General features: G+C 44.8%; 1 protein-coding gene across 13 annotated transcripts in view; it reads left to right on the top strand.

Moving 5' to 3' along the window:
* Nucleotides 1-3,047: 3,047 nt before the first annotated feature.
* The window catches only part of ddx3xa (DEAD-box helicase 3 X-linked a), a 37,319-nt gene continuing 16,950 nt past the window's right edge, over nucleotides 3,048-23,416 (top strand). The window contains exons 1-16 of one of the 13 annotated variants that reach the window (XM_063213662.1): nucleotides 3,048-3,418; nucleotides 4,900-4,969; nucleotides 5,112-5,159; nucleotides 6,324-6,383; nucleotides 7,014-7,085; nucleotides 9,520-9,693; nucleotides 10,661-10,793; nucleotides 11,190-11,297; nucleotides 11,624-11,723; nucleotides 12,187-12,322; nucleotides 12,806-12,903; nucleotides 18,398-18,496; nucleotides 19,162-19,322; nucleotides 20,550-20,694; nucleotides 21,064-21,208; nucleotides 22,243-22,293. In XM_063213662.1, coding sequence (XP_063069732.1) covers nucleotides 3,374-3,418; nucleotides 4,900-4,969; nucleotides 5,112-5,159; nucleotides 6,324-6,383; nucleotides 7,014-7,085; nucleotides 9,520-9,693; nucleotides 10,661-10,793; nucleotides 11,190-11,297; nucleotides 11,624-11,723; nucleotides 12,187-12,322; nucleotides 12,806-12,903; nucleotides 18,398-18,496; nucleotides 19,162-19,322; nucleotides 20,550-20,694; nucleotides 21,064-21,208; nucleotides 22,243-22,293 — 1,645 coding nt within the window. In that variant the 5' untranslated portion in view covers nucleotides 3,048-3,373. The remainder of the gene's footprint in view (nucleotides 3,419-4,899; nucleotides 4,970-5,111; nucleotides 5,160-6,323; nucleotides 6,384-7,013; nucleotides 7,086-9,519; nucleotides 9,694-10,660; nucleotides 10,794-11,189; nucleotides 11,298-11,623; nucleotides 11,724-12,186; nucleotides 12,323-12,805; nucleotides 12,904-18,397; nucleotides 18,497-19,161; nucleotides 19,323-20,549; nucleotides 20,695-21,063; nucleotides 21,209-22,242; nucleotides 22,294-23,416) is intronic. The other 12 variants (XM_063213663.1, XM_063213664.1, XM_063213671.1 and 9 more) reach the window with 12 other exon arrangements.

The following is a 23,416-nucleotide window of genomic DNA, read 5'->3' on the forward strand; positions in this document are numbered from 1 at the left end:
CCTGATCTGTGATGTTTTAAGTTATATTCCATCACAGTTGTAAAATATTGTGTGTGTGTGCGTGTGTGCGTGCGTGCGTACGTGCAGAACATAATTGTGTCCTCATTACATTAAATGTATTGGATGGGGGGCCCTTTCAGATGGCTTTGCCCAGCCAAAGCTGTCAGTGGCCCTGGCTGTCACAATCGTAAAGAAGAATGATTTGCAGACAAAAATCAAGGTGATCAATAAACATTCCACAGAAGTCACAGTAGAGCCAGGATAGGTGTTTAATACGTGGGGTGCTACACTAAACGAGAGTCATATTTATATTTTTAACGAAAGACGTTGTGAACTGAGAATGTCTTTGTCACAGATGGAGACATGCTCACAAATCAAACACCCTTGTCACTGAGCTGTTAGACACAGAACTGATTGGAGAGGGAGCCTTACCCATGATTATGAACACGCCCATATACACCTACGTAGTCCAGGTACTGTTAAGCTGTATCTGTGATGTGGAACGACATTGACTATAATCCTCCTCTTGATCATGATTACATGACTATAATAGTGTCACATCATTGAATGTCAAGAGGCTGCTGCCTCCTCCAGCTGTGCTTTCCCGCTCAGCGTCGCCCTCTGTCTGTGACATCCAGTGAAGTCAGGTCTCCCCTCAGTGTTCCAGAGCACTTGGACCACTAAGCACCACGCTCAGGAGGAGAGTGGTCAGCCAGTTTATTTACCTGCACGTGTATTGATATCAGTGTACGTGTGTGTGTGTGTGTGTGTGTGTGTGTGTGTGTGTGTGTGTGTGTGTGTGTGTGTGTGTGTGTGTGTGTGTTTGTGTGTGTGTGTGTGTGTGTGTGTTCATCATGTGCGTATGTGAATTTCCTTAAAGCGTCTTTGAGTACCATGGAAAGCGCTTTATAACATAAATGTGTTAGTATTATGTCCTTGAAAAAAATAATGTAAGCTTTGGGCTATTATGTTATTGGTCTCCTTCGATTGCCTATTCTGTATTCCAGTTTTCCTTTGTGCCGTACAATCAAACATGAGGCTTCCTGTGCCTGAATCATAGATGTGCACAGATAGAGACGAGGTGCTAAAGCAGCTGCCCCTATGCCCTAGCCAGAGACGAGCAACAGTATCTCTGCCCTAGCTAGCTAGTACAAAAAATGCCATTTTGAAAGTTCTTTATTTTTTTTTATCTTTTCTGTTACAATGTACTGTGGTCCATGTTGACATTATCATCTACAAATGATTAATGATCAAAAGCTGCACAGAATGATGCTAACGCCATCATGTTTAACAGTGGGAACTGTGTTACCCAGGTTTAAGGCCTATCCCTTTCTTCACCAACAGAAGCAGCATCCATGTCCAAGCAGGTCCAATTAATTGTCATTGGACCAAAGCAGAGACTTCAATAACTCCTTTTTGGCTTTCAAATGTACAAGCAAACCTTCATCTGAATTATGGGGTTAAGGAGTTCTTCTGTGAATTCTTAAAAAGAAAACTCCAGATTATGCCAGGTCAATGGAAATCATCTTGGCAGGTGTCCAGGGCTTACAGATAGAGTCAGATCTATGGTCATGTGGCTCTCCGATGGTTGCGATAAAAAAAATGTGGCCCTATATCATGGAAGTTGCTCATTCCTGGTCTAATGAGACTAAACACACTTCCAACAGTTACATGTGGGAGCATCAAGTTGTTTGGCTGTTTTGTATCCTGTTTTGTATCCTGTATTGACACAGGGAGCCATGGGTTTGGGTCTATTTGGGTCTTCCAACTTGATCCAAAGTACGCATCGAAATTAAGAAGTTCTTCAAGGATTCTACTACTAAAACCATGATACTAAAATGGCCCATGCAGAATTAAGTCCTCAATCCCATTGAGCGTCTGTGGCAAATGTCTATGCTCTGCATCATGCAATTTGGACTAGCCAGAACAATTTGCAATGGAGAAATGGGGCAAAATCCCTTGTTGACATGTGCCAACCAAAAACAAAGAGCCATTTGTCAGTTTTTTTTTATTTAAAAAAGGGTACCATATTGATTAATGATCAGGGGGCTAATAATTTTGTCCTTGACTTAATTTTTTTTTTTTTTAAAGTTTAAACTCAATGTAACAATAAAAAAAATCCAAATTTGACTTATTGGATACTTTCTTCATAGTGTATTTGTTTCCAGAATACCAGAATCGTGTTAATTATGGTGCCATTGGCTCTTGACTTGTGAGCACAACAACAGGGTGTTCACACAACAGAGCACCTTGTTTAGTAATGGGATGCAAATGTTTTATGCATTTTGAACACTGACCTAATGTTCTAGCCTGGCTTTGAACCATTTGACCTTTTGACCTGTTGACCTCAGGGAGATAGTAGAATAGTAGGTGCACCAGCAAGATAAACCAAAGTAGTTACCAAAGGGCCAAGCCATCACATCTTTGTTGAAAAACATCTAATTGTGTTTTTAGTTTGTCAGTGGTCAATTTCTATTCTTATCTATATTTTGTGGAACTCAGAAGAGGCCTATTCCAAAAATAAGCTTTTATTGATGAAACCCTATTGTGGTGTTGGGCTATCTTGACATAAAATATTAAACAAAAATATTAAAAGCTTTGTTAGGTAGGCTACGCATAATATTAATCATCATGAAACACCCACTTTGCACAGTAGCTTGTTATTAGCCTATCTGATATTCCCTCAAAAAGGGATAGAAAAGATTGGAAAAATTGGTGATAGACCTATCGCCAAAAATTAATAGGCCTACAAAATATTTTTTTAAAAGACAAGTAGCCTAGATGAGTTTGTGTGCCTGCTGCAGTCCACACAGTGTTAATACCACTGGACACTGCCTGGAGCCAAAATTATTCTGAGCTAGAATAGCATTGCCTATAGAACTGCTACTATCTTCATCCAGTGTAGAACTATTATCCAATATCCTCGCAGCAGGATTAATGGTTGCACAGGATGCTCTAATAACCACTGGTCGGCGCTCCGACTTTTCTGGACAAGCAATAAACATCGCGATATTTTCCACCTATGATTTCTGTCTGTCCACCGCCGGTGTAGTCTAGTCTGTCTAGTTCTAGAGCCAATGACATCTCGCGGTACCTGCACTCTGCTTTATTCCACCGCCGACAAAACTGGGAAAGGTGTCAGACGGAGTGAAGTAAATTTCGGACACTTTGGACAGCCCATCTAAGGCTCAAGAAAATACACCTACTAATCAACAGAAATATATGCATAAGGCCTGCAGTAAACGTTACAACAGATAAATTGGAACAAGGACGAGTGACGTCGTTGGTAGAAACCCTATGCTAGCCTGTTAGCTTGCTAACAAAGAAAAACCTTTTCTCAGTAGAAGTAATCCTCACCATTCACTCTTTAGTTATGAGTCATGTGGTCGTCGACAATACACACGGTCTAGAGCAGCAGGTGAGTCTCTTATTATTACAACTGATTTCTAACTTGGCAAATCTACTGACTGATTCATTGTTTTTACTGACAAGGTTTTGTTGCGGACTTGCAACGCTAGCAGTTAGCATAGCTCCAAACCCTGGCCACTGACGGTCAAGTTAGCTGGTATCGATAAAATGGTGGTTGCTAGCGACCTGGTTAGCCTGACTGATGGCGGAGCTTCGTATTTCACAGGACTGTGCGTCCTTTTTTCTGCGGCCTGTATTTGTTATCCCAGACGACAACTCGCTTGGCTTGCCAGTTGTTATAACTGCATGAAATTGTTTCGCAGATTTAAAATGCTGAGTGACATGTTTGCAAAGTATGTTTGTGGAAGTTCTGCATGTTCCCAACAATGATTATAAACTTGTGCGTCTGTACATAGCATTAGGAAGCTAAGTTGCCGGTAATGTTACCCAATGCAAGATGGCTGGTTAACTACGCATGTAACTATTTCATCGTATGACACCTCCAAACTGCTCAATGAGCTATTTTTATGCATCACTTCGTGCTCCTTTTTTCTGCAATTTAACGTCCTTATGCAATCGATAGCGTGCCATCGCTGCGTTTACTTGGCTTCTATGAAAACAACAGTGTCATTTTATGTAAACAACACGGCAATCGTTAGCTCATCGGCTATGTTTTGCTACAGACTATAACCCCCGTAAAGACCTCCAGGGAGAGGGGAGTCTGTAAAATGCACCCGTAGATTGGCCTGTGCTAGTGCGTTGTCTTGTATCGCCAGCGCTCGGCATTGTGCCGTGCCTTGAATCAAATGTCAAAACAATGTTCGCACAGAGTTTCTTTTAATTGCGGATCTCCAAGATACAATACTGGAGATGGCAAGAAATACGGATCTTGTCGGACATTTTGTGGGTAGTAATGGTTAGGTTAGCTGCCTAACAGAAGGCGACTATGTAAAGTTGAGGTGCGTGGTGCGCAGATGCGTAAAAAAGATTTTGGATGGGAACGGCCAGTATGACACGAATCGACCAGTTGATGGATTGTTTACATAACGGCAACGGTAGCTATAGATTGATTCTCAGGGGCTGGCCAAAAACATCGCCGCACAACTTCACTACACGCCAAAAGTCATAAGCATTACTCTAAGCATAGCATATTCTTGAACGTTTGCTTTGTCAGCGGTGGCTGCAAAAACATTATGTACAGTTGGAAAAGGAGAGAATCGGCGAACTTAAAACGCAACTTTGCTGAAGGGTTGCCTTGTCGTGTCAGGTGGGTGGGTGCAGTGCAGGGACCGACAACATGCAAAAATTGACATCTCGGACGACCGTCATGTTATTGGCAGCACATGATTCTCACGAGCCTGTTATGGCTTTGAGTACTTCGGAAGGCATCCAAGAAAAATCAGACGTTGAATGCAACGATGTTATGTGGTTTGCTGTTACAGGATTGCTGGTGTGAATGAGAAGGCACGCACACACTAATGATTTAAAAAGGCAAATTTGTTTTTTCAGCTTGCTGTCCTAGACTTGAACTCTGCGGACATACAGGGAGGTGGCACTGGCAGTAAGTACATTGACCTCTTGCTGGATATTTCTAATGTTCTGCTTTACTATCCTATCATTGTGATAACGGCCACACTTGAATTAGATTTATCCAGCCACATGTTTCCCCTGTTGTAATGTTATTTCCCTCTGGCTCTTTCCAGGGCGTTACATTCCGCCTCACTTGAGAAACAAAGAGGCTTCTAAAAATGGTATGTATGCCTGCTACTCCCTCTAATGTGAACTTTTTAATTCCTGTAACTGGTATTGAATAGCATGCCTTTCTTGATTAGTAATGAACCAGGTGCCAGGAGCTTTCTTGCCATTCTTGGTTATTAAATAGTAAGTATGTGAAATGTATTAGTATACAAGTTCTCACACGTCTCAATGTACCTCCCAGTGACTGGATGTTGAGGCATAAAATCAACTCAAAACACAATTCAGTTTCAAATAACCTAAATGTAGTTAGTGTCAATCTGTCATTGGTTCCCAAAAATATTAAAATACCAGCGTCCACTGATGCACAGTAATGGAATGTTGAAGGCATTGAGTGCATGGGGATTCAGGTCTGCTTCATTCTGATTCGTCTTACCATGACACTATTTCGCAGTTTGCAATGGAATTGGATTGCAGCTTCAAAGCCTAGCGCTGTCAGTTTTGCCAGCTCTGGCTCTTGGGTAATATTGACATACTCCATGCTCCCATATGGTGCAGGGGGATTGCCTCTGTTTAGGTGAGGCCAAGGCGGCAGACTTGTAGTACCGGTACTGTCTGCTTCAAAAAAAAAAAAAAAAAGCATCTGCAACCAGTTAACATCACACCCTATTTTATCTTAAAGAAAATAAAAATATGCATTTTAGAAAGGAAACATGAGAAAAACAAAAACATACGCTCCTATTTTGTCTGACCACGCACATCATTGCTTAATAGGATGCCAAAACTTGGTCATCTTCCTCCTGCGATTTGTTATGATGCATTATGCATGACCTCGGTCTCAGCGGCTCCCCCTGAGAGTGCCCCTTGCCGAATCTCTTGAGTTGAACTCCGGTAACATCTCAACTCAAAGTAGGTTTGGGAATCAAAATGCTGTTTGCTCAGAACACCAAGAACCTCCACCACATTTGAAGTCCAACGAAAACAACCAAAGAATGTTTTCCTTCCTCTACATGCCCCATTTGCATCTTTGCATTACTCTAGCAGCAGCAAACACACCTCTCCACTTGTCCAAAAGCCATTTTGGCACAGAAAGGGTTTTTAAAAGCTCTGGCACCCCCCTTTTTTGTGTGTAACATTCAAACGGTGAAAGTGATTTTTTTTTTTTGGTCTCACTATGAGGTTCCTTCCAGACGTTTGACTGTATCTTCATTTTTTCACAGCAGGAATTGCTTTTCCCTCTGGTAGACAGAGCGGTTATTCAATGCCACCCGTAAGGAGCTGTAAGTTCTGTTCTGTTGGCTTTCTGCTGAGGGTGCGCTGCGTTTCTAAATGCATGACAGTTCAATTACATGCCATCAGGGCTTAGTACGCAGAGCCTGCCAGTTTTAGTACAAAACACGCTACATCGTACAGTTAATTCACCTTTTTTCATCAAGCACTGTTCATATGTGAAATACTCTCTAAAAAATCAGCAAGGACTCCAAACTAATTTCTTTCCTGGTGGGTTGAAAATCTAGTTGCAAGGCAACAGCAGGGGGCTTGCATTTTTAACTTTTCTATTTCCGCTTCCAACTGTAATTGAAGAAATACGGTGTTACACAGACCAGGACAAAATGACAGGCATACATTTATGTTCATGTCTTTCTTTCGGTGTGCGATTTCTCTGCCCTAAACACACTTCCATTTTCAAAAGCATTCTCCCAATGCCGTCTCCTAATCGCACCCTCTGTGTAGACGGTGAAATCAAACCTCCCTTGACAAATAGTTAAACTGGTGTACGACATTATCGATTAGGTATAAGCCAGATGACGCTCATTTGGTCTAGATAACGTTTAAGACATGACTAGCCTTTAAAAAAAATTATATATTTCTTTAATATTTATTACAAGTTGCCCTGTACTTTTGCTTAGGTTACCCAAGATTCCAATCCCAGGAGATTGCCTATTATCAGAACTACAGTGCTGGCTGGACAGAGCGATGTGGTATATTATCTGGATTGTGTGCATGGGATTGGCTCCAATTGCTTCTACTCACCCTTGATGCACAACACAGCACTTAACGGCCCTAGTCCAGCCACAATATCCCCCCCACCCACCCCTCTTGTGTTGTTCTGTAGTGTTATGGCAGACATGAAAATATTTGTCTTAAGAGTTAGCCCAGTTTTACCGGATGCTAATATGCCCTCTAATCCCACTGTCCGCTCTGACGAGCTAATCCTAGTTTGTTTTGTGATGCATGTTTGGAGACTGGCCCCTTGCCAAGAGAGAGGGTGGTTAGAGGATCACTTCTTTGCTTTTAAAGCAAGGGGAGAAGAGGAGGAGGAGGAGGAGGAGGAGGAGGAGGACAGTCACTAACCCTGCCAGGATGGCCATTATCTGCATTCTTTCATCCCTGTCAGGTTTACCTCTTGCCTTTTTTTTTTCTACCCGGCCAGTGTTGGCAGACAGAGTGCCTTGGCTGCACCTTTTGTACCCGTTGGACCTGTTTTGAATCACATTAGTCGATCAGAGAAGGTCTAGAAATCAATCTGGACACTCGCCCAGAGTTTGCTCCACCCACAAAGAGGGAATAAAAGAGAAAAGGGGAGAAAAAATTGTACTGCCACCAACCACACACACATGCCAAGCATGGTCAGCTGAAACATGAGGGAGTCAGTCTTCATAGAAAAAACTTCTCTTGGTCTTGGTTGTGTTTTTTTATGTCAATGGCATGTGTCTTGGTGGACAACAATATGCACAAGGGGTGGTTAGGTATTGGGCAATAGGTCCAGTGCTTCTATTCAAGGTCAGTTGTAGGTAGTAAATTGAGCCATATCATGTAAGGGTCTGCTGGCTTGAATGGCTCAGTGTGGTCTATGTGTTCTCGTGATGACATTGACCCAGGGCCAGTGTCTTTCTTCTCCCTCATGTCTGGAAGCACAACATCATTTTGGAATTTATGTATTGATTTACATACACCTTTGTGTTGTCCCCCCTTGCGCGGTTGCTCACTTGCTTAGCTGATGTTGGAAACGAGAGTGTCTGCAGAATGCATTAAAAGCATCTTGCATGGTTAGTCAGCTCTTTCACTTTCTGTGGCCCAGTCTGTGCCACTGTGCTATCCGTTACATAAAATGAGAGTTTCTGCATTTGAAAGAGGAGACGGCCATGTGAGATGGCAATGCAGCCTGGTACATTGCAGAATGAGGAATGCGAAACAGTTGCAGCTGAAGGGGCATGTGTGCTGGTGATACAGAGACCTCTCGCTTATCTTTTGTTGTGCTGCTGCTGCTCTCGTCGGGTGGACAGATTGAGATTGAGATTGAGGCCTGGCCCTGTGGCTGTGTGTTGGTCTGCGTTGGACTATGTTGTCTGGTTGTGGTGATAGCCTAGATACATGCATTGCGGTGTTGGCATTTTGGAGTTTTGTTTTCCTATGTTTTAGGCCGGGCAGTGGGTTGGACTTGTCACCTGGGTGTCTGTGTATATTTGTTATTGTCGCCTCCAGTCTCTCTGGCCTATACTGATACCAGTGTGAAGACGGACAGGAGTGACGACAGATCAAGTGTGTTCAGATGGGCTGACCGTTGTGGTAAATGTCCTGGTGTCACATAGTTGCACGACTTCTGTCCTCTCACCAGCTCCCCTTGACGATTCTCCACTTTTTTGTGACCCGTTTCTATTGATCAAGTCAAAAGTGCTTTTCCCCCAACCTGGTTTCATGGGGGGGTTCCCCCAAGTTCAGTGGCTTGGCGTGCATGTGACTGTTGCAGGTGTGAGTTTAGTGAAGTTTAGTTTCGTGTCGCCGGCCCCCTGTCCCATGCTGTGTAATCGCCTTTCGCGAGCCGAATGACTGGCCACTGAGCTGGGGCAAGATGTTCCAGTGAATGACCTCAGTGTGAAATTGCTTAGGCACTTTTGGCTAATTGTGTGTTGTGGTGCGTGTGTTTATTTGTTTGTTTGTTTTGCTTTGTGTGTCTGGTGTTCTGGAGAAGTCTAAATTTGCGGTGAAAATCCCTGGTTGTACTGTGTAAAAGTGTTTTTTGGCTTATGTTTGTTTGGTTTTTTTTTTTTTTTTTTTTTTCCCCGTTGCAATCTTTCTCTTCACTGTGTGGGGGCAGCTGTCTGTCTCTCACTTGGCCTGCTTTATGCCTAACACAGCTGCAGTGGCTGCTGCTGACCAAAAAACCCAAACTGCTCCTCCGTACACGCGCCTATTCTTGTGTGATATGAAAAGACCTTTGATGAGCACAAAATTACCAAAAGTAAAAACAAACCCTTTTAATTAACCACAGTTTAATTTGGTGTAAATGCTACTTGTTCAATGGCTTGGTAGTGTTGTTGACCTTGCCCTTAATAAGAGTAGAAATTGAATTGAGGGGTGTGTAGGTAGCGCACCCCAGATCTGACCTCTCGTCGCTACGTCTTTCTACTACAGACTCCCCAGGATGGGATGGTGGACGCACCAACGGCTTTGTAAATGGCTACCATGACAACCGCATGAATGGCGACCGTGGCTTTGGGCGCGGGCCCCCTCGCCAGGACCGGGGTGGGCGCGGCAGCTTCAGGGGCAACCGCGGAGGCACCTTCCAGCAGCCCATGCACAACGCAGGTAGAGACCGACCGATATGGGTTTTCTAAAGCCGATGCCGATATTTTGCGGTCAGTCAGCCAATGGCCGATGTGACCTGCCGATTTTTAGGGCCGATATGCTATCGTATTATCCTTAATTGGCATGCTAAGAATGCTATGTTAATGAAAAAAATATACATTTTATTGAGATTTTATTATCCATAACATATTTATTTTATTCATTAAAAATAACATGTTCTATATATAAGTCACCAGCATTTAGCATTCAAAGTAGCTGCCCACAGATCGTGCCTGACTTAAAATTGGTGCGGCGAAATAAGAAAATGGGCCGATCCTGGTTGATTAAAAAATAGCAGAAATCGGCCTATAAAATCGGTTGGCCGATCGATCGGTCGGTCTCTAATGGCAGGATTATGTTTCGACCATTGTCTTCGTCAGAATCTGATGCCATGGAATTTTTGTAAAAATCTAAGGGAAAAGGATTTTAAGTGTGCGGACTCCTCACTCCAAACTTAGTCCGCCTTTGTCCTGCACCCTTTCCTGGAGTGTGCACAATCTTCACCCTCAACAGGCACAGATGACCCTGCCTTTGTTGTGAAGCATTTTAGAAATATTAATGTAATTTATTGGTTTTTTTTTTTCATAATTATTCTTTTATTTATTATTTACATTTGTTTGTAGCCTTGTAATGCACACTGTTCCGCCACTGGAACATTGTACTAGTCATCAAATGACTTACGTTAACTACAGTACAGTGATGCTACTCAGCTACTAAGTTCTTATTAATACATTCTTACTTGGTAACAGCATTTACCTGTTACCAGCATTTAGTCTTAAGAGTTTGAGCAGATTCTTTTAAGGTTTTTATGGCTTTCTTGATATGAGTTGATGCTAGTCAACATCAGCAACGGTAGAATAGTTCATAGTTTTGATTGCATAGTTTATAGAGGGAAAATTGAATGACTCGGTTTGACCTTCCCGTGCAGTCCCCTACGGATATGAACAGAAAGATGGCGGCTGGAACGCTGGAGTCCAAAGAGACGCCTACAGCAGTTTTGGAGGCGCTCAGCGCGGCAAGTCTGCCTTCTTCAACGACAGAGGCGCTGGGGCCAGGGGAAGGTATGACATTGCAAGAGCTAAGACGGCATGCCATTGCCAAAGTCTCGCATTGGCAAATTATGTGAAAACGCATCCGTGCACATACTTGCATAGTAATGTGAGTGCTTACATGTATGCAGTTGTACGCTACAGTAATGCAAGCTGTGTATGGCCTGACTGGGCATATTATGCGCATGTTATAAAGTTTATTTAGTTAACACAGGGATACCATATTTATAACGTCAGAAATGCCAAACGTGCAAGATTATAGCCATGAAGGCTAATTGTCATCTGTAGTCACTACACGACAAGTTGATGGTTCATTAAAAAAAAAATCACGTAGGTATTTGTGTCTTTTTTTGTGCGATTCCTTGATGGCTAACGTGTGTGTTTGTGTGTGTGTATTGTTGACTTTAGGTATGACCGCGGGGGCTTCACTGCTGGAGGGAATAGCCGCTGGGTGGAGGAGTCTAGGGATGAGGAGGACTGGTCCAAGCCCACCTCCCCCAACGAGCGCCTGGAACAGTGAGTTGCTCTTCTTCACCCCCCCCCCCCAAGGAAGTGAACATCCAGGGAGTTTGCCTGGAGCTGCTGTGTGGATGTAGCCATTGCCCTCAGTGTACCGTTTTTGGATTCTCAGTGTTATTTCGGTATCTGTTTTTGGACACGTCATAGAGCTGACTCACACATTCCATTTTTTTTCTTTTTGCTCCTTTCCCTTCCCATCTCTATCTCTCCCCCTTTCTCTCTCTCTCTCTCTCTCTCTCTCTCTCTCTCTCTCTCTCTCTCTCTCTCTCTCTCTCTCTCTCTCTCTGTCTCTCATCCCTCATCCTGTTCATTCTGGCCCTCAGTGAGCTGTTCTCTGCCAGCAACACAGGAATTAACTTTGAGAAGTATGACGACATCCCCGTGGAAGCCACTGGCAACAATTGCCCTCCTAACATCGACAGTGTAAGTGCTGAAGCACCCCCCCCACACTCTCCATCACACCGTTTCTGGCTTCTCAGGGTCCACAGGACCGATCACTTCAGAGGAATACACTGATCATATTATATTGTAGTTATATTCATCTTGAATGCAGACACATAGTTTTTGTAATGTGATGTAGTATGTATGTATACAAACAAATATAAGCCATTAAAGTTGATAAAGCTGAGTGTTTTTGACTCCCTGATGAAGGCTGGAGTGCCACACTTTGTTGAGTCTTTTAAAAGGTTAATATAATCAAACCAATGCGATAAAGGCTTTTTCATTTTTTTAAGTGAGAGTGCCTTGGATTTTTTGTTGTATCTTTCTAAGTTTTCCCATCTGAAGACCACCCCAAATAAATTACTTTTTGAGTCCAGGAAACGCTCCTAAAACCAACCCAGTTGTGAAAGTTGTGTGTGTGTGTGTGTGTGTGTGTTTTCCTCAGTTCCATGACGTGGACATGGGGGAGATCATCATGGGCAACATCACGCTGAGCCGCTACACCCGGCCCACCCCCGTGCAGAAGTACGCCATCCCCATCATCAAGGTCAAGAGAGATCTGATGGCCTGCGCACAGACAGGTAGCCAACCAGGCCTGCAAACACACGCCATGTCCACACACACACACACGCACACACACACACACACACACACACACACACACACACACACACACACACACACACACACACACACACACACACACACACACGCGCGCACACACACGCTGAACAACCATGCTTTCTTTCTCTAGTATGCCATGCACCCTTTCTTTCTTGCTTTCCCTCTCCATCATTTTCAGTCTCTCTAATGTACATACAGAACAATGCATCATGTCATGATGGATTGTTGTTTTGTTTGTTTTAATTTGCCACTTCTAGAATGCTGTAGTTAAATGTCCATATTTAGAAGAGATCTGCGGCTGCCTTTTATTGTGTAAAAGCTCCAGTAGCATCTGCTGTGTAACAAGAGCCCGCTGGCTCCTGGGCTTGCAGCACCTGCCGTGGCGTATGTTGTCCCTCCTCTTTCTCTCTGATTGGTTTCCTGTGTTGTGTTGCCTGCAGGCTCTGGGAAGACGGCTGCCTTCCTGCTGCCCATCCTCAGCCAGATCTACACCGAGGGCCCCGGAGAGGCTCTGCAGGCCGCCAAGAACAGCGGACAGGTGAGGAAGGCTGCTGCTCACGGGTCAATGATGTGTTGGTAGTTGCACGCGTCAGGGTGGTGCAACCGCAGCTAATGCCACTATTGTAGGGGTAAATCATTTATTTTCTCTTTTCAGTGGATCATCTCAGAAGCATATTCATTGCAGTACATTAATTACCAATTACTAGGGCCGTCGAAAGTAATCGATGCGGCAAAGGATCGCGATCCAGGGCATTGACGATTCAGCATCGATTCGGCCACAAGCCGGATCGATTCGGTGTATTAATACATATAAAATAATCATACCCGCGCCCCCCATTTTGCCTCTCCTCCCTCCCTGTCTTTTCTTTCAATTTCGGTTGCGCGTGCATCACTACATCCAAAGGGTTGGTGCTGCCCACTCTCTCTCTCTCTCTTTCTCTCTCTCCACATGAATTTCATCAACCTCTAACAATTCCGTGTCTCGTTCTCCGTTCTCCCAATAATCAACGTCTTTGAAAGCGTGACATTAAATCGGCATTGCGCGTCATACATTTTTGAAACAAATAGGCTATGGGGACAGCACCGCTCGTGCTTATAAATCAACGTGGATCAATGACCATATTCATAGACCGTGCTCTCCACATTAATTTCACCTAGGCCTACCTCTAACCTATTCCGTGTCTCGTTCTCCGTTCTCAATAATCATCGTCTTTGAAAGCGTGACATTAAATCGGCATTGCGCGTCATACACGTTTGAAACAAATAGGGGACAGCACCGCTCGTGCTTATAAATCGACGTGGATCAATGACCATATTCATAGACTGTGTCCTACATCTGCATGACATGAACCTATGATTGATAATGCAAAAAAGCGTCTGGAATCTTTGTCTTGGAGCACTTTTGTGTTCCCACCAATGTCAAAATCAAAGTTTCGCCCTTGGTGCCCATGCTTTTCAATGATGGGTGACATGTTTAATTTTCCCCGTTGTGGACGAATGGGATAACACGGCTTGGTTTCATTTTTCGAGTCGATCACACATGGAATAATTCGCAGGCGTTTTACTGCCATCTGGTTACTTTTCTTATAGCATCCATCTTAGGTCGAGAAACTGGCACCAAATATTTGCAAATTAAGATACCGACCTCCAGAAGAGACACTGAATAATAACACAAAGTAGACCCATGCGTTTACAAAATATCTATAGGCCTATATTGTCATTGATTTCCCTCGGGATTAATAAATGATAGCCTAAAGGCTCAGTTATGCTTCCTACTTGTGCCACAGAGTGAGCTTGACGCAGCCATGATGCAGTTAATTCTTGTTTATGCCCTGTTTTGAAGCACGGTCTGCGCGATGTCATTCCACGCTGAAACTGCCTTCAATACAAAGAGTAAACTAGACGTGTCGGTTGTTTTTTTAGCATCACAGACTCGACGAGAATGAAAATGAAACATTAAATCTTTATATCACGTGCATGTTTGATCGCACTGGCAGGCAGCCACAGTAGTAGTTTGGAACAAAGAAGTGGCTCATTTGTCGAGGACGAAGCGGAATGTTTCCTCGACCTCGGAACCACTGTTCAACTGTCCAAATAACTTCAGCGTCGTAACTTGCAAGCGCATGTGTTGTCTTCGGTTCGTGTAAATAAATCAAACAACAAAGCACGGGCAACTTTTTTAATGAAGAGCTCACAGTCCGTAGACCGACGAAGGTTAGAACAAGGAAGTAGCGCTTGTTCTCGACTCGAGGACAGAGCAGGCTGGTCGAGAGGACCAATCAGAGACCTATTTTCGCCCTTTCACGCCGTCGCTCCCTGCGTCGAGACACAATTTTGGGGAGGTGCCCCAGAGTACCTGCGTGATGGGGGGGGCTTCACTACGTTAACTGCGCGGCTCACTGCATCATGATGCAGTGACGCTGATCTCGAGGCATAAACCACCCTTAAAACAGGTGATGCTGTTCATCACACGGTTCAGTTAAGGCTCCCCGCGCTCGTGTTTGCATAAGAACTAGAGCTAAAATGCCACTTACGCCCCTCTGGCTCTAAGCCCTCGAAATGTAACCTCTACCGCAGCTTTGCCGGTAGGAGGGGGGCGAGAATAACGAATGGCTGAAGTCAGGTCTGGTGTCTAGGTGTCTATAATGGTCGCGACGTGAAGGCATGCGGCAGTCAAATATTTGTTTGCATGGATCTACGTTGATTATATCAAACAAGCTTCGTTGAAATAAGACAACTTAAAGAAGAAATGAAACGAATATTAATTGTTGGAATTTTACAGTTTGTGCTGCATATTACAAAAGTGCCAAGCTTTGTGATTAAAACAAGATATTGTGTGTGTAATAATTTATGCGGGAAGTCATGTTAAAACGTGCTCAAAATGAGCAATACTTTGTCCAGTAGTGCGAATTTATTGTCTTATGCGTGACGTCATAAGGTTGACTCAGTCCAACTCCGAACCCACAAAGTTATAGTAGTCAATGGCGGCGTCTATGGCTAGTAAATCAAAGCACAGTGGAAAATATTGTGTTTGTGGCGGTCCAAATGGTATAGGTTGCAACAAGTACAAGCTTCACTGAAGGCATCTCTCTGCACAATTTTCTTTAAGTCAAAATTACTGGAACTGTTGCTGACAAGGAGAAGGCAAAACAATGCTGATCGTGTAGGAGGCATTGACTTTTGAAGTGACCTAGATCAATGTTGTGCTCCGGGCGTTTTCCACCCCGGCTGTTGTTTACCTTAAAAAATTTGGAGACTGCGTGGACATGGTTGGAAATAGACTCCTAGACTACCACAAGCAATGTCTATGGATAGCAGGTGTGCCGACGGATATCAGCTCGAGTGCGACGACGAGTGAGTCTGGCCGACAGCCACTTAGCAGGATAGCAGCATGCTAAAGATGCTATTCCTCTCTGCCATTGTAGCACTCTAACACTGTACTAAGGGTCCTCGGTCAATGCGCTGCGGGTCGAGGCTGTGTTTCGTTACGACTCCATGGCCGTCGGTCGTGGAGTTATTGCTTTATATGCAACGAAATCGCCCCAGCATCCGAGCACGAACATCTGTGTTGTGTAGTTATGACTCTATCCATGGCCGGCGGTCGTGCAGTTATTGTGTTAGGCTATGCAACAACAGCCCCTGAGCACGAACATCGGTGTCAAAAATATACCTACCGACTTCCAAATTGTCGCATAATGATGGGTATAACGCCATTGTTTATTAAGATTACATTAAAACCATGCTATTGTCCTACCTCATCATACGTTTTTAAAGTAGCTGATAGTGTTGCAATTTCGCTAGGTTTCAACATCAAAGACAGAGCGCAGCAGCCAAAGCATCGCTCCCCCCCTTGTCACGTTGCCATAAACAAAAAAATAAGTTAGCCCCGCTGGTTGATTGGTAAGTTGTCGGCGTAATAATTGAGATAGCGCCAGCCATTTTTAATAAGATTTTAAAGCTGGCTTTCAAAGTGCCACTTCGGTTTCAACCTGTCAAAGACAGCGCGGAATGTCACATCCATGATCTGAGAAACCGGCAGCTGGCCTGGCACCCTAACATGCTCCCATATTTTCCAGTTTACCACAGCACATACAGCCTACACTATTGTGTCATATGATATTAAGATAATATCTTAATAATAATCAGCGTGTAGCCTAGTAGGAGCGCGGTGCTGTTTTGTACCCGTCGATCCTGTGCCGAATATGGTATATCTTTCCAACCCATATGGCATATGGTGGTGCATCATCACAGAAAAGTCTACTTGGCTTATTTGTGAGGCTTATATTCAACGTGAGTTTATTTCACATAATGTTAGAGGTGTGTTCTTTCGACATGTCGATGTTTGTATCTTAATGGTGGATCCTTTATGAGATATGGGTCCTTCAAATGTATGATATTTCCGCAGCCAGCCATACTCGCAAAAAGAGGGTGTCAACCTTATGACGTCACGCCCCTGTAAATATTGTCGCACCAAAGGCACGGTTTTAGGTTGCCGTTTCAACAAGTTATGCCCGGAAAAAATATTTAAAGTTGGATTGATATTTTAGAAATAGGCACAATATTTAATGTGAATAATAGATGAATATTCGTTTCATTTCTTCTTTAAGGAAAGACAATAATGGGTTAAGCGCCAAGGTAGGCTTTGTGGGGTTTTTTTGTATTATGCATTGTTCCCCCATGGATCCTTTTTAACGCATTGGTGCAGCAACCAACTTTGGCAAATCGCATTGAACTAACAAGCTCGTGAAATGCACTTATGTGGTGGTTAGCCCTGCGCAGTGGCTATTCAGCAGATAGGCTAGGTTACATATTCTGGGCCAGTGTGTAGGCTATATCGCCTACAGTAGGTTGCCGATTTCAGGACATAGTCAAGTAGGGCCCAAGTTATTTGACAACTGTTCAGTTCCTCCCTCCCGACCCCTAAACATTTTACCTAGCTGCTCCCGAAAAATTGCCCCTTTCGTGGCATGCAGCATCTAAAGTTTGACCATCCTTCACCACATTAATTGAATAGCCAAAATGCACGCAGTGATCCCCGGCCGTTTCCACATGTCTCCCCAAGTTTCACCCTTGGCAAAGCGGAACCATCTAGCCTATCGACGAGAAGGCTGGCAGTTTAAAAATTAATCTGTTTCGGACAAGGATGGGGCCGCGCGTCTTGGTCGTGACAGTTATCTTGGATATGGAGGAGGTATAGAATGTGTTAGTAATCTATGGGAGGAGGGCATTGAGGTCGATTTGGATATGGTGGTTGACAAACAAATTACTGTTGGCTGCGGTTGCGCCCACACAGTCGCCTCTTTCTTTTTCTTTAATTGCACATTACAATAATATTAATGTTTGAGCTCAGCCCTGGTGGGGTGCGAATGTTGTGAACAATAACAGACAATTAGGCTAGAGTCACGTTTGTAACATCAAGCATAGCGTATGGGTAGAGGACCTCGACATAACCCCGTCACAAACTTGTGCTCCGTCCCTGCGCATCGCAATGCATCGTTGAATCGGATCGGGTCGGATCGAATCGAATCGTTACCCTCCGGATCGTAATTGGATTGAATCGTGAGATCATTGACGATCCACACCACTACCAATTACTAATTAATTTGTCAGCATTAGCTGTGGTTGTTCCAGCTGTGGTTGTTCCACCTGTTGTTCCAGCTGTGGTTGTTCCGTCTGAGCCAAAAAAAAAACCCTCAAGCACCATGCTCAAAGATTTTCAATAAAGTAACCAAGGTGTCCTCATCGCAACAAAGTGGGAACAAGTCTGGTCTTATTGGCCTTGACTTCCCATTGAACTCCATTCATTTTCCTAGTCTCTGCCCTCTTAAATTGGCTATATTTTGTTATTGGGAAATTGTTATTGGTATTCCGTCGCAATTCCATAGGAGAAGGTATTTCTTTCTGTAGCACAGTTGAAAAAACAATGCTTTAGCATGTACATGATGGCAGTGCTGTCCGGAAAAGTCGTATGAAGACCCTGAAGTGATGCTTGATGCAGTTTCACTAATCTTTGCGTTTTTCCTCCGTTTTAGGATAACGGCAAGTACGGCCGCCGTAAGCAGTACCCCATCTCTCTGGTGCTGGCCCCCACTCGGGAGCTGGCCCTGCAGATCTACGATGAAGCCCGTAAGGTAAGCAGCTATGCCATGCATGCCCTCCAGCCTCCCACCCCTGTCAACCACTGGACTGGTTCATGATGGCGCACGCTATGGTAATCTGCACAGAGCGCATTGGACACTGCAAGTCATTCTGGTTATGAATGTCTAACCAGAATGTCTTGTGATTGTAGTGTGCATATGCGGTGTGCAGATTTCTGCAGCTGGCGGCATCTAAATGGGGTTACTCTCCACCACCCGGCCATGACTGGCATTCCCCGCCCAACCCCATAACGCGCTCCTCCTCTCCCTTGACCTCTTAACTTCCTCTTGACCAGCTAGCTCCCACTATTTACACTGCTGCCCTCCTGCCTTGACTTGCCTGACCAACCCCAACCCTCCACCTAACCCCCTCCCCTCGACCCTCCTCTCCTCTCCTCCCCTCCTCCTCTCCTCCCCTCTCCTATACCCCATCATACCTCCTCTCCCCTTGCCACTCTCCACTCTTGCTAATGCTGCTCTCCTGCCACCTCCTCTTCCCTGACTGGTGTTCCCCACCCAACCCCATAGCGCACTCGTCCTCCCCTCCCTCCTCTTCTGCCCTCAGCCTGTAGCTGCCCACCCCAGCGGCAGTAGAGCTGGTCCTTTGTTCTTGGCCTTAAGTGACCGCGTTTGAATGGTGCCTTTGTGTCCCCTGGCAGTTTGCCTACCGCTCCCGCGTGCGCCCGTGCGTGGTTTACGGAGGGGCCGACATCGGGCAGCAGATCCGCGACCTGGAGAGAGGCTGCCACCTGCTGGTGGCCACGCCCGGACGCCTGGTGGACATGATGGAAAGGGGCAAGATCGGACTCGACTACTGCAAGTGAGTGCGCACAAAAGCAGGGTGCTTTTCAGATGACTTTGTCCTGGGTCCCTCCAAAGCTGTCAGCGGCCCTGCACATGTATACACATGCACACACATTGTCCCTGGTCTACCATTCTTTGCATTCTTTGCCTCAACTGTTCTTGAGAAGAGATTTTTTTTCCCCCACTGAAATACTGTACATGGGTTTTACATGCACCATGTTTTGCATGCACGTACAACTGAATCAACAAAAAAGCATGCATTTGTCCTGAAGTTAGACGTAGCGCTGGCTGTAAACTAAAACCATGCACCAGAGGGAGACATCTGTGATATCTGTGCCAGCTCTTTGAGCATGCCTAGCAAGCCTCCAATGGCAATGGGACTGAAGTGGCAGATTGCCTGTTACGAAATGCTCCCTTTTTAGGCTTTTCCCTTTCATCTGTTTAGTGGATTTTCACCCTTGACGCACGCACGCACGCACGCACGCACGCACGCACGCACGCACGCACGCACGCACGCACACAACACTTTAGGGCCATTCTGAAGCAAGTTCATTTAAAAAAAAAAAAAAACTCTTCTCACCATGACCCAGTTTTGACATGAGCATGTTTCCTTTGGAAAAGGAAAATAAAACTAGAGGTTAAAGAGAGGAAATATGTGTTCTGCAAGGATACAAACGGGTAATGGGGTTAGAGTAAAACAATTTAGAACACTTTCAATGCATGCTCACAATGGTGTCCACTAAAGAGCCAAGAACTGATTTTCACTCCTTGTTATTTTTGAAGATTGCTTTGGCGTTCGGTTATGATGAGCAGTGTAATACTACAGCAATGCAGTGCAATTCATTGCAGTGCAATTCACATCTGGCTCCTACCAAGTTGAAATGTGACGATTTTATGAAAATCCTCCAAGGGAGAACTGTGAGGGATGCAGTTGTTTGTAGAATTTCTTATGTAATATATGCACGATACCACTTCTTTTGGAAAAACATTAATTTCACATTAACTTCTGTACTTGCCGATACCGAGAACCGATACTTTTACCCTCAACATGCAATGAAAATAAATGCGCTGCCTTGTTTTTTGTCACCTTTTCATCTAGATTTAAATGTTACTAAATGTATGAGGCGGTGCTCCCCCCCCACCCCATGCTGCTTTCCAGGCCATGGAACGTGATGTGATGTTTCGTTTAATAGCTGTATAGGTCCACTTCTAAACTCCACATTACCACCTCCTATCCGTTTAGCTACCTGGTGCTGGATGAGGCCGATCGCATGCTGGACATGGGCTTCGAGCCGCAGATCCGCCGCATTGTGGAGCAGGACACCATGCCCCCCAAAGGGGTGCGCCACACCATGATGTTCAGCGCCACCTTCCCCAAGGAGATCCAGGTAGGTACTCTCCAGCTCACCTACATGGAGGGATACAGGCACGGCACATACCTGCCTGAAAAATGCCTGAAAATATGCATTTAAGTTTGTGTGTGTATACAAGATGGGTATGTGAGGGACTTGTATACCTAACAGCCTTTCTGTGACTTCACAAGTAGAATAAAGTTAGCAGTATACAAGCATTACTTCATGTAAATGTATACTGCCACTATAATCTAAAACATCACATTGACTTACATATGCAGGGCTGATGACTGCATTCAGGCTCAGTGCCTGATTTCAGGCTTGACAGAGTTTGTTTGCAAGAATAAAATGTAGTTATTATTTTTATTTCAAATGTGTGTCCACTTGCCTTGTGGCGTGTTCCAGATCCTGGCGCGTGACTTCCTGGAGGAATACATCTTCCTGGCGGTGGGCCGCGTGGGCTCCACCTCCGAGAACATCACCCAGAAGGTTGTGTGGGTGGAGGAGAGTGACAAGCGCTCCTTCCTGCTCGACCTGCTCAATGCAACCGGTACGTGTCCTGTCGAGATTCTCTTTCATTCAGGGTTATCTCGGTCAAAAGAGTTAAGTTGTAGGCAACTGGACCTGGGGGTTATTCCAAGAACACAGGTTAAGTGATACATCTGACTAAGTTAACCTACAGGGAAGTGGAAACCTTCTAATAGAAAGGCTGCAGGTGTCCGTCAAGAAAATGAGCTCCAGGCTCTTCTATTAGGTGATTTACCACTACTTTAAGCCTACTTAGCCTGGTTTGCTGCTGAGCCAGGTTCTTGAAATACCCCCTGTTTTTTTGTAGCTGCAGCTGGTAGCTACCAAAAGAAGTCCAGTTGCCTTCATTTAAACTGTTTTGGTCAGTGGTATGTAGGTGGGACACCTGGCTCCTGTTCAACTCCCCCCTCCCATCCCTCGCTTAGAATCCCCAGCCAGATAGCACTCTGTCTGCCAATGACCCAGAAACCCAGCCCCCTCACAGAGGCACTTTTTAATCTCTTACTCTCTCCCTTTCTGGATTTTCAGGTTTTATTATTATTATTATTATTATTAGATAACTCGCAAATGGTTCAATGTTTGTTGCAGAGTTCAAATACATGTATTATTTTTGGTATGTTTTTTTTTTTTCTTCCCCCTCCCCAGTCAGTTTCCCCATGTAAATCCCGTCCTCGTAAGGCCTCGACCCAGTACCCTAGTTTCCCCTCTCCCTGTCTGAACAGTGTGTCTAGTGCTGAGCAGATAATCCGCTCCACCTCCCAACACTTGAAGTGTAAATGCTCTTGGCTAGCTTAATACTAGTACATACCTGTGATTCCCCCCCACAGGTTTCACTGTTGGCAGCAGTGGCCACAGTTATCTGAGGCTTTTTAAAGGATATTCAATATTTTTCAGCTTGCTCTCTTGTCTCTGCATGCTATTGTTAGTGAGTGTAATATGTGTGTGTTTGTCTAACTCTATATGTGTGATTGTACAATATATTTTTTTTTAAAACAAAGCACAAGTGTGCTGTGAAGTGCATTAAAGTTTACTGGGAAGTTTGGTTCTTATTTTAAGTCATTCCCAGTGAGGTTCAGGAAAATGCAGGCGAAGCCCCAGAGAGACCCGGTAAGTGGGCGCGTTACTTCCCCCTTTAAGATGGTTATCCAGAGCATCACATTCCACCCCACTTCCTTACCCCCCCGCCTCCCTCCTTCCATTTTTAGAGTCTCCCAGTTTTCTTTTTTTCATCCGCCCCCACCCTTTTTGGCTCATCTGCTTTTGAGAATTCTCATTTATCTCCTTCGCTTGAGAGGTGTCCTTCACTCTTGCCGTTTTCCCTCCCCCCTTCTGCCATGAAGCATGCAGGCCTCTTTTCCCCCCATTCAAGCCTGACTGGTACTATACTGTATTTCACTGTACTGTTGTATGTTGAAGCTTGGCGATTTATGTCCACTGTGTTTTTTTTATTTTATTTTTTTGTTAACATCAGTTTGTTTTTTTGCTTGCTGTTATTTTTATTTTACTTGTGCGTGCGTGTGTGCGTGCGTGCGTGCGTGCGTTAAGAGCCTGTAGCGATGACTCATCACGGCAGGACCTGTGTGGATGTTGCCGTTGGAGACCATGTAGCTTTCCACAGCCCGCCTCGCTCACTGACTCTCTCCTTGCCTTTTAACTTCCTCTTGTCAGCTTGCATTAGGCCACTAGTCACCACAGCCAGCTGCTAGACCCACAGATCGCTAGCAGGCTCTCTTTGTGTTCAGCGTTAAGAGCACATTTGAGTGTCACGCTAAATTGAACCTGACTGACAACAGAAGAAACAGAGAGAGTGATGAGGCAGACAAATCTTCAGAGGCCGGGGGGTGGGGTGTCAAAACAAAACAGGGGTGGGGGGGGGAGGCCCTCGGAGGCCTGTTGTCATGGCTACCAAGCAGGAAACACCTAAAACAACTTGCGGTGGTGTGACACGCTAGGCTGAGCTCCCTCTCCTCGCAGCATCTTAACCATGGCAACCTGAGCAGGAAATGTGACTCGTTTTCATTGGGTTGGTGTTGCCATGTGAATGTGCACCATCATCCCCCTCTCCCTCTCCTCTGTTGCTCTGTCTTGATGCTAACTGAACACTGAAGCAACAAACCCCTAATTCTAAATGGTTAATGTTCTTTGCATCCTGCCATGCCCCCCTCTCTTCCTCTCTCCCCCTTTCCACCTCACCTCATCTCACGCTTCTGCCATGATTGCCATTAAAGAA

This window comes from Engraulis encrasicolus, chromosome 13 (genome assembly GCF_034702125.1).
Source record: "Engraulis encrasicolus isolate BLACKSEA-1 chromosome 13, IST_EnEncr_1.0, whole genome shotgun sequence".
In the NCBI taxonomy this organism is placed as follows: Eukaryota; Metazoa; Chordata; class Actinopteri; order Clupeiformes; family Engraulidae; genus Engraulis; species Engraulis encrasicolus.